Here is an 11,569-nt window from a genome sequence, read left to right on the forward strand (position 1 = left end):
CGAAAGTATGTTCATGACCCTTCTCATGTTATTCAACTCCAGTCAGTGCAGCTTGATGAGAATCTTAGTTATACAGAACAACCAGTGGCTATAATGGATAAACGTGTGAAACGTTTACGTTCTAAGGATGTGGTATCAGTGAAAGTGGCTTGGAGAGGACCAACTGGTGAGGAGATGACTTGGGAACCAAAAACCATTATGCGTGAAAACTATCCTCACTTGTTTGAGACTCGAGGTTAGTCATAGAGGACGAATTTTTTTAAGGGGGGGGAGAATGAAACGCACCGTTTAAATTAAGAGGAAAGAGAAAAGAAAAATAATAATATAATAATAATAATATAACAATACAACCCCCCCCCCCCCGCTCAGCTTAAAAATCCCGAGAGCTTCTCCCCTCATTTCCCAAAAACTTTCTTTTCTTCTTACAGCAGCCCACACCCCTCTTAACCTCATCTCTTCCTTCCCCAAAAATTTAATCTTTCGATCTCTCACTCATATCCTCCCATGATTCCGAAATTTGCAAGATTTTTACATCTTTGGGTGTTTCCAAGCACGAGGAGGTGACGGGAAAAAAAGGAGAAAATACTACGCGTTTTTTAGGTTTTCTGTTTGATCTCTTTAAGGTAAATGTTTATGACCCACTATGTTAGATGAGTATGTTATAGCACTGATTAGTCATGGGCTGTGAGAAAAAGAGTTAGAAACTAAGTATTAGAGATTATTGTGATTTTCTCAAAACCCTAGGTTTGCTCAAACTGGGGATTTTGTCTAATCCCTTGTTCTATTATTTGAATGCTTAGGTTCTGTGGAAAATATAGTGGTTGACCCTCCTAACAGCGGTAGAAGTCAGTGATTGCGTTGTTTAGGTGAGTAGCTAATATACTTAGCGATTTTCTTAAAGATCATTTATGAAGAAGCAAGTATACTTTCGAATATATATATTTTTGGTGAGCTTTGATAAATATTTTGAGATCTTGATAATGTATAAGGATGAATGTTGAACTGTTTGTTTAATTTTATTTATGCTGAGTTCATGAAAAATATGTCGTTTGCTACAACGAAGAGATAATATAGCCTATGAGTTGATTTCTCATAGTATAATGATTATATTTTCGTTTGCTACAACGAAGAGATAATGTAGCCTATGAGTTGATTTTGTTTATAGTAAATGATACATGCCGTTTGCTACAACGAAGAGATAATGTAGCCTATGGATTAAATTCTCATAGTATATTTATATGTTCCGTTTGCTGCAACGAAGAGATAATGCAGCTTACGAGCTAAATGCCGTAGCTATATAATTATCGTTCATCACAACGAAGAGATAATGTGGTCTATGTGCACATAGTAGAATAAATGCTTGGTTATTTAAAGTTATTATGTTGAATACCAGATTATGAGAAGTTCTGAAATGTATATTCTTTGCATACAGTGATTCCTAAAAGCAAGTGTATCTTTTGTTCATTATTTATTTAAATGTCATTTTAATATCTTTTGGAAATGGAAAGATTCATGTTAAATGGTGCTCCCTTTCATGTCTGCATAGTATATTATGCTCTCACTAAATCCTTGTGACTTACACCTTATTTTACTTCTTTTCTCAGATACCTAGTAGTGGAGTAACCGATTTCCTAGAATTTGCTGACACACCCTACTTGATTATCTTTTTGGTAGGTCCCCATTGTGTCTAATGGATATTTTGGTTGTAACTCCAGCATAATGCAACTATAGGGACCAGGGTAGTAGATTTAGAGGGGACTCCTTTATTTTGAAAATGTAAATGACTCTCTTTTATAGATATGATAATGATGAACTTATGATGTTTTGAGACACTTGGTGATTAGTGATTATAATCCACTTTGTTATTAAATGGATGAGATGAGATACCTGCATATGGATTTGTCTAGATATATATATACTGTGCTCTTTTACAGGTTATGTTGTATAGGATAGGCTGGCCAGACTAAGGAAGTCATAGTCTGTGCACCGGTCATGTCCCAAGAGTGGGTCGTGACAACTTCAGTATTCTTCAATTTTTGGATGTTGCTTGGCGCTTACAACCTCATCCATCTCGTTTTTTTTCCTCTTCACCCTTTCTTGCTTGCCCTTGTCCATCATTTTTCTTGATTTTTCTACTCGGACTAAGCTGCTTCTTTATGAGGGTGAATATTCAAAAGAAAGCAGGTTGAATTGCGGCCTCATGAAAAATTGAAACATCAGAAGTCAAGGTTGAGTTATTTCTAAAGTCTTCTTACTACTCAGGATCCTTCTTACACTAACATATTTCCTTTCAGTCTTATGAGTAATTTCAATTTCTAGATTTTCAGTCATCTATGCTTTAGACTTATCTCTTCTATTCCATGTGTATCATACATCATTTTCGCATTTTGTTTCTACTGAAATATCATGAACATATATATTGGCTCCAAATTAATACTTTTATTCTCCATCATATAAAATATCCCTAATTATAAATTCATGTAGTGAAATCATTAATAGTTAAATTCTCAAAATATAATTATAGAAGTAATATTCATGGATTAAAAATTAAGCATCATAAAAAGAAAATCATGAATTTCTATATTCATGCTCTGATACCAAACGTGATTTCCTTTTAAGACATGGTATTATGCTCTGCATTGCCCCTTCAGTCTAATTTTCTGCTTGGCAAATGAATTACAACCAAAGACAACATTGACCATTCCAAAATGCATTGTCAAGTGGCAGGTTAGAAGCTGCCCCACACAAAATTTACTGGGTGGCATCAAGCTGCAGTGGGGGATTGGCTGCGAACTACCAAACCTCCAAATTGATCACTTAATGAGTCACCTCACATTCAAATTTTTTTTTTCTACCACTCACACAGGCCCAGTCATCCATTTTGGACACTTCTATGCCTTCTAAGAATGGTGAATATCTTTCAATAATGTACTGGACCTACATAAAACACAGCGGCAATGGGTGCAAGATGGAATTGAAAAGCACTTTCCCCAACTGCATTTTGAATAAGAAAATCTACATGATTTAATTAAATTACCTGCTCCGATAAGATACCGGAGAGACCAACAACTGCTCCGGGCTTTGCATGAGAGATAATTTGATCAGCAAGATCCAATAAAGGATTTAAGAGTATATTTGCAACGACCACATCAAACTTTTCCTCATCAGTGACTGGATGTATCTCACAAGTATTTTCTCCCTCCATAACTCCAAATGTCAAGTCATTTTTGGACGATGAAGAGGTTTTGCTAGCAACCAGGTGCAGTTGCATTTTGTCTTGTCCAATGTTGTTCAGGTAAGCGTTTTGAGATGCTGATGCAATTGCTTCTGAATCTACATCAACTCCAACAGCAAAGGCAGCTCCAAACTTATAAGGCAACAGGATGTCAAAATTGGAATTAAGAGTCAGCTATAAAATATAAAATGTAAACAATAACAAGAAGCGGCTACAGAAAGAATTTGGCAGTATTTTCTAAAACAAAAATAGAAGAAAACAAAAATACTAACATGAAATTGTTGCATATGTGGTACACATGACAACAAGAAATCGAACAAGTTGTAGAAAAAAATGTGGTGGTATTGTTATAAAGAACGAAGAATGGCAAAACAGATAAAAACATATTTAGCTTGTCCAAAATATGTGGATAACTGGTTGTGCATATCTAGCAGCAAACAATTACATTTTTTTTTCATTTAATATAATAAACAATACTTCTAGTTGAAGATGCTACCCAATTCGTAGGTCTAGCAGTTTCCACAGTATAAAACAATATTATTCTTGAGGGAATTTAATATGGAAGATCATGCACTAACCAAATCACATGTACAGACGCATAATGTCTCTAAATTAATATCTGATCCTAACATATGCTATATGGATTTAAAGTTAAATAATTTTCCATCATTTACCAATGCACATGCATGTATCTATACAGCAGCTTCTAGTCAAATTTACAGCCCAGACATTTAATGATGATGAATATACAAGAAAACGACCAAAAGTTCATGAAAACTGGCAATATGTTATGTTAGACTAGTCAATATAATTAATTTTTTAGTGCAGAAGTAGCAATCAACAACACTGCTTAAGCCCAAGTGAAGGTAGAAGAAAACCAAATTGGGAGAAAAGTAGAGTTACAATGGACAAATGCTTGTTGGTGTGGTCCTGAGCATGTTGATCCTTAATAGTTCTTTTCATTTTAGTTCAATTCTTAGGGTATGCAGATCAACAGTTGATTACCTTAAGAGCCGCAATTGCAAGAATTCCAGTTCCCGTTCCATAGTCCAGAATGTGCTCCCCTCCTTTTATACAACCATGTAAGAGTAATAGACAGAGTTTGGTAGTGGCATGTTCCCCCGTTCCAAAGGCTAGTCCAGGATTGACAATTATATTTGTTGCTTGAACATCCTGTGTAAAATTAGGGATTGATTAGCAGAAAATTCCATCACAGTTTTTAGCCTCACTATCACTCAGAATATTTAATTAGAGGGCTTAAATATAACATGGATATTTACAGAAGTTGCCAAACTAAACAAATGAATAGAGTTGGAATGCAATGTCAGCAATCATAGTAAGTTAGCAACTCATCATGTATAGAGAAAGTTTAAGATAGTCACACCGGTGGAGTACACCACTTGGGCACCACCCATAGCCCTTCAGTAACTTGAACTGGATGAAGTGATTCCTGTAAGCATAGATAGATGAATTTGTCAAGTTATTTTCGATAACAAATCTAGCTTTGATAATTTTCAGCAATATGAATGATTTCCCATTTTACAGCATGCCATAAGAATGTTCTTTGTTCAGGAGTATAGTGTTGGTGTGAGAAAAATCAAACAATTAGTAATAAGTAGTCAGCAATAGGTCTTTTATATCGATAATTCCTTTCCATCTCAGATTACAACTTTACATGCAAAACCAGTTTCATGTTCACACAGGATACTGCTACGGTTTTCACTTGCATGCCATGATTACAAAAAACTGTTTGAGAAAAACTACAGATGAGAAAGCACAAATTTCCACCTTTCTTCAGAGTGAAAAACAAAGAAAGACATTCTTTCTCATCACAAACTATGAAGACAGGCATCTTTTGTCATCACAAACTATGTTTTGCATATAAAGGAGAAGAACTACTAGGTGGCAGGGGAAATGTGGAATTGATGCGATAAAGAAATACTTCATTTTTAATGGAATTTACACATGCATTAGATTTTATCTCCTCAGTAACATAACAAGAGGAACAAACAATATGAAAAAAAACAAAAAAGATTAATGAAAGAAGCAAAGATTGACCTGAGATCTTTTCATCCAGTCCTCCTCGTCATCAATTTTAACTTCATATCTTGGTATCTCCTTCAAACCAATAGAATCAGCTGCATGTGAAATGCTCACATTTATATCCTCAACTTCATGAAATATTGAACTAATGCAAATCTGCAGTAAATATACCATCAATATGAGCAAGTGAGCAACAGCCTAAAAATTGTTGGAATGTTTATGGTTAGAGATTTAATTGTTTTGCATGATTTTGGTATTTCTATTTATTCATAATTTGGAGACACGGATCATATAACTTTAGGATTTAGATCAAGTAGAGTGGTTTTAAAATAAATCAGGAATTGAATTTAATTAGTTGTAGATCAAATTTAGTTGGGGTTCTTGCACTAGTAAAGTTATGATTCTTATGGTTTTCAGTAGGAGCTAATCCTGTATTTTGAATTTACTTATATAGAATTTGATCATTTCAGAATGATCTGTTAGGTTTCATTTACCACCCCTTACATACCATTTTTTATCTTCACATCTAAATTCTTCTTCCTCTTTGGCGCATATCAACAGGACAGACAAAATAAAATTTAACCTGCCTTTTTTAGCAGATAAGTTTTGAGGGCTATTAATAGTACTCTCAACGGTTATGCTTTTGACTTAGTTGAACATTTGTTCATTGCTTTTGATTGGCTCCCCCAGTCTTCTCAATAGCAGTATCATCATCAACACAATCATTCTCCTCTGCCACTACCAACTAGTGCTGAGACTACTCCTAACTCTCCTTCGCCAACTCCATTTCCTCCGACTTTGTTTCCACTTGATGATCTCCCCATTGAACTTCATAAAAATATATGTTCCACTCAATACATCTCATTATGTTACCTTAACCTTAACCTATCATTGTATGTCTCTTTCCTATTATGCTAGTCTTTTGTGTTTGATCCTGTCATCCTGAGACTGCAGGTGAAGCCTTAGCCAAACCTGGTTGGAGACATGTTATGATTGATGAGATGGGTGCTCATCGAAATAGTGGAACTTGGAACCTTGTTCCCTTACTTTTCGGAAAACCTGTTGTTGAATGTTGATAGCAGCTGGATTTTAACAATGAAAATTGGTCTTGATGGCAAAGTTCACAAGCTCAAACTCAGCTTGGTGACTATGGGCTACACAGATTTTTGGCTTGGAAATAATGATACCTTCTCCCTTATAACCAAGATGCATGGTTGAAATTTTCTGTTCGCCTTTGTAAAAACAAGATATCAATAACTTTTTCTCTATGGTGATCTCAACGAAAAAGTGTATATGGAGCAATCTCCCAGATTTGTCTCTCACTGGGAGGCTCCAAGACATGTCTGTCATCTTTGCATATCTGTATATGGTCTCAAACAATCCCCCAAGGCATGGTTTTTTAGATTTAGCACTGCTATTTAGCAATTTGATATGATTCAGAGTGAGGTTGACCACTCAGTCTTCTATCGCCAATTGGCTGCAAGATGCATTTATTTGATTTGTATATTGATGGCATTGTCACTACTAGAGTAGTGATGATGATGGCATTATCGTGAAGCACCTTTCTTATCATTTTCAGACAAAAAGACTTCAATTCATCTTGGGGATAGATATAACATTTCAAAAATGGTATGCAATAGACACTTCGGTGGAAACGAAATTGACGAATGTTAAACATGTTGACACACCTATAGATCCCAATGCTATACTTTTGCCATGTCAGGGGGAGTCATTTTCTAATCCCCAATGATCTATGCTAAATTATCTCACTATCACTTAGTCCAGATATCTCCTTTGCGATTAGTATGGTAAGTGAGTTTCCTAACTCTCTATGTACCAGACATTGGGATGCAGTAATTCACATCCTGAAATATATTAAAGAAGCTCCAAGAAAAGGCCTCTTGCATGAATACAAAGCTCTCCCACTGACAAGAGGTCCACCTTTGGTTATTGCTTCTTCATCAGTGGTAATCTGATTTTCTAGAAAAGAAAGAAACAAAATGTGGTTGCAAAATCAAAAATCATGTGCATAAGCAGAGTATCATCAAGCCATGGCTTCAACCACTTGCAAATTGATATTCTTCAGCTCAAAAGGATTTTGTCACTCACATGATATTCTTCAATAACTAGACAATCAGAAGATATTTTCTTGATAACCTAAACATTCAAGTACACTAGAAAACATGATTATATGGTAATGGTATACATTCCTCATTTTATTGCTTGTCATCATTCTTTCCTACAAATTCAATTAATCTCCTTATAGGAAAAGGAAACCTTTATCATAACATAACCATAATACCATAAAGTTGGAATTGAAACAAATAAAACAAACAAATTTGATAAGAAACAAAAGGAAAACAAAGCATAAAAGAGCTTCTGCAAGTTTACCTCATCTGTACTTTGAGAGACATCATCTTGATCCATGCTAACAGAACTTGCACCAAAGCATAAAAGAGCTTCTGCAAGCACATCCTTGTCAGCACAAAGAGGAAGAGTGGTCAAACATTTTGGCAACATAATGTAATTTATGCTATAATATGGTTCAAATTAAACTAAATATGCTATTGAAGTCTAGCAGACACTTCCTTCCACACAGACCACATGCCTCATTGCTTAAAAATACTCTCTAGCTCCCTAGTTCTATCCAAATTAGCCATTCATATATCATTTTAGTGGGATTCAGTCACTTTTTTTATCTTTTGATTTACATAAACCTAAAGAATAACTCCTTTGTTTGGTGGCTGTTTAACTAGCGTCAAGCCATCATTAACACCTTATAAGTTGTCCCAATTCTCAGCGTAAAGAATCATAACAAGACACGCCAAGTAACACCAATGTCCAAAATATTTAGTCTAAACTCACAAACTATACATCTCTTGTAAACATAACTAAGTATTTTCTTAATGCACCATCAACCTAGGCTAGTTAAAGTTCCGAATTTCAGGATATGGCTGAACATTCCCAATACGTTTTAAAGTTTAAACATTCCCAATTAAGTTTTGTTTGTATAAACTTCTTCATAAGCACTCATGTGAGAAGAAAATAACAAGAAAATTTGAAATAAACTACTCTCATAACTCATAAGCTATGCATTAGTTAAAAATCAAGTTTTAAAGAAACTAATACGAGAGAGATTCTGAAGATTATCTTTTACTTAAAAAAGAAACTTATTTCATTATTTTCATCTCCTATAAGTGCTTACGGAATAGTTTATCCAAATGTTGACTTACAATGCAAAAAGAGAAAAATAACAAGTTAAAGCTGAAAAAGAAGCTTACTGCAGTGTCTTTAGGACAGTGAATCAAAACGGAAGTATAAGGAGCACGTGGAGCCAAAGACGTGTCTGATAGAGTTTGGGAAGAAGAAGCTGTTGAAAACTTTGCATTTGGAACTGCCGCATAAAGATTGACACGGAAATGGGGAAGCCATTGGTACCTAACAATTTTGTGATGAGCGGAGAGAGAGGGAACAAGTAATGAGTAGTGTATGAGGCGACGGGAGAGGGTGGGAGAATGAACGCCTACGGTGCACGTTAACTGTTTGAGGAAATTCCAGGCTGTCATTTCCTTGTCCCAATTCAAACCGTTCACTTCGCCTCAAAAACTGCGTCAAATCTCCAACATCAGAAATTTAAATAGTCATCACATAAACCGTGACGAGTATCAAAGTTTTTTTTAGGTAAATAATTGTTTTTGTTTTTGGAAGTGTGTTGCACTAATCATGAGAGATGAAAAAATAAAATATAATTTTCAAAAAGTATAAAAAGTTAAATAAATTCATCTCGCCATTAATTTTCATCCGTTATGAAACTCATGTACTTGACAACAGGTAAGGTATGGATGAAAATATTACAAAATTGATGCTCGCGTGCATATATGGGCTAAAGTTATTGACCAGTACATTCCTAACTTTAACAGTTTATTGGCATTTTCATCCTTCAATTATACAATAAAATATATAAACCTTTATTTGATGTCAGTAATAAGATACATACACCAATAATACATTAGACTTAGAAGTAGGGATGACAACGAGACTGACCAGGACCAAGCTTGCCTATTCTCATCTGTGTTCCCACTAAAGGCAGGGCATAGGTTTGGGTTCAGATTTATAAAAGATGAGAATGAAAAAATGAAACTCAATCCCATCCCCATTGAATTTTATCGTATTTAGAAAAACCCGCTGGGAACCCATCTCACATTTAAATAAAATTATTCATATATTTTAAATAAATTATAATTTAAGTTATTAATTATATTTTAATTCAATCATTACATATAATTTAATGAAGAATAAATAACATAAGCATATTAAAGAATTAAATTATATTTTTAGTTAAATGTATAATTTTTAATTTTTTTATAATTAATAATATAATTATAATATTATTTATTTAACTATTAAAATATTTATTTTAAATTTTAATAATTATAAATAATAAAAATATAATTAATAATTGCATATAATATATAATAATAGAATCATATATAAATATATAACTATATTATTAATTATTATAAAAATACATGGAAGAGGGTGGGTACGGGGTAAGGACAGGAAACAACATCCAAACCCGAATCTGACTCCACTTCCCCAAGTGACGAAAAATTTGACCCCGGCCCTAGTCAAAGCAATTTTTTCCCGTCAAGATCAAGGCAATGTCAGACGGGTACCCACAAGTTCAATTTTCATTGTCATGCATACTTAGAATTTTTTGATTTTGTTATTGCATAACCTGAAAGTATAATATGTCACTTTTTTCTTTGACGTCTATTATAATTATATAGGTGGTCACTAATCGAGAAGGAAAACTATAAAGCATCGTAGTTCTAGTTGTTAGACCTCTCATGTTTGTTTTCTTCTACTTGTGAATGATTCATTTAAGATTTGACAAATTGATGTTTTATCTGAGAACCTACCCCTGTCTTGCCTCCTCTTGAGTTTTGATTCCTCTTTGGTAAGTTGACATTATAAATATAAGGCTTAAATATATTTTTGGTCTTGATAAATACTCGTTTTTTTTTGCATTTGGTCCCTAATAAATTTTTCCTTTAGATCGAATCCCTAATATTTGAAAAAATTTGTTTAGGTCCCTGCCGTTAGTCTAAAACCATTATCTGTTTATGTGGCTGTTAACCGGTCACGTAGGCATCCAACGTGTGGTAACACGTGATTATTGTCTGACTAGGATTACACATATGATTTTTTTTTAAAAAAAGGTTAAAAAAATGACGTCGTTTTATTGCGTGGTTTCAATCTTTTTGTTTCTCTATTTTCCTGTGTCCCTTTGGCATCACGAAATCATTCTTCAGCATCCCTTTGCGTTTTCATAGCAACCTCTCTTCTTCTTAATCGTCACCAACTAAGTCATCACCACTGCCCCCAAAACCACAACAACCGTAGTCACAACCCCACTTGAAACCTAAATTCGAAGCACGAACCACCATGCCCAAAACCACAACAACCCCAATCACAACAAAGTCATCACCACCACCCCCAAACATCAAGCTCGAAGTACCCATCATCAACAACCAAACCTAAATTCGAAGCACGAACCACCATGACATGTTCTCGAAGCAGCACTACGACAATGACAATCTCGTCACGTGGCATCATTGAACTTCTCAAAGGCCACCCTTCCCAAGTCGAGTGGAACTAATTTTCAAGGTGTAGAGCGCACCGCGCATCGTGCCGCGGTTCGAGGAGTTTCGCAAGGTAGTGAAGGCACGGGCCACCGCGATGCTCACTGAGGGCAATGACGGTGAGGAAAATGCGTGGTGCATCACCGATGGGAACAAGGTCATGCAGTTTCATTGCTTGATTCAGTCAAATATCTCTAAGAAGTAGTTCTTGGAGAGGTTGAGGGTTTGGAGGAATGGTAGGTTGTTGTTATTGTTGTTGTTGTGGTGATGGTTTATGATCAGTGGGCTCGTGTAACCCGCTAGGTCGAGGGCGAGTTTGATGACACAGGTGGCTCCCGAAATGACAGCGTCGCAACTGAAGTTGTAGGCGAAATTGTCGCTAAAGAGGTTGTCCCAGGGGTCGAGGGAAAAGTCCCATGAATAAAGGCACGAGCCTGGAGTTATGGAGGAAGGGTCGAGGTTGTTCTTTATGTCTTTTAGAGCCTGTGTGTCGCTCCAGTGTGTTACGGATTTGGCAATGACGAATAATGAGGTTGTTGAAGCTGCAACGAAAAGGAACAGGTGAAGATGAAGTGAACTGAGGGAGTGAAGAGAAATTTGGTCTCCAATAACCGATTTCTTAACATAAACAATTTTTTTTTTGCCG

At 35.3% G+C, this 11,569-nt stretch overlaps 1 protein-coding gene across 2 annotated transcripts; it reads right to left on the reverse strand.

Annotated features, from left to right (window-relative positions):
* Positions 1-2,523: 2,523 nt before the first annotated feature.
* On the reverse strand, positions 2,524-8,898 carry LOC114416836 (ribosomal protein L11 methyltransferase). Of its 2 annotated transcripts, none has more exons than XM_028381863.1 (7): positions 8,560-8,898; positions 7,670-7,753; positions 5,294-5,434; positions 4,620-4,685; positions 4,241-4,408; positions 3,038-3,367; positions 2,524-2,937 (listed from the first exon to the last, which is right to left on the reverse strand). In XM_028381863.1, exons 1-7 carry the CDS (start codon positions 8,842-8,844, stop codon positions 2,818-2,820), a joined length of 1,194 nt encoding a protein of 397 aa, XP_028237664.1. In that variant the 5' UTR covers positions 8,845-8,898; the 3' UTR covers positions 2,524-2,817. The 2 variants fall into 2 exon arrangements, with proteins under 2 accessions (XP_028237664.1, XP_028237665.1); XM_028381864.1 differs by having other exon boundaries at positions 7,670-7,740; positions 8,560-8,690.
* Between the last annotated feature and the right edge of the window lie 2,671 nt (positions 8,899-11,569).

Source organism: Glycine soja, chromosome 6 (assembly GCF_004193775.1).
Source record: "Glycine soja cultivar W05 chromosome 6, ASM419377v2, whole genome shotgun sequence".
Taxonomy (NCBI): domain Eukaryota; kingdom Viridiplantae; phylum Streptophyta; class Magnoliopsida; order Fabales; family Fabaceae; genus Glycine; species Glycine soja.

Coding starts and splice junctions, on each gene's coding strand:
- LOC114416836 (XM_028381863.1), bottom strand. CDS start 8,844: ATGACAGCCTGGAATTTCCTCAAACAGTTAACGTGCACCGTAGGCGTT. Junction 4,686..5,293: donor ACTGGATGAAAAGATCTCAG/GTCAATCTTTGC, acceptor CTATGCTTACAG/GAATCACTTCATCCAGTTCA. Junction 4,409..4,619: donor CCAAGTGGTGTACTCCACCG/GTGTGACTATCT, acceptor AATTTTACACAG/GATGTTCAAGCAACAAATAT.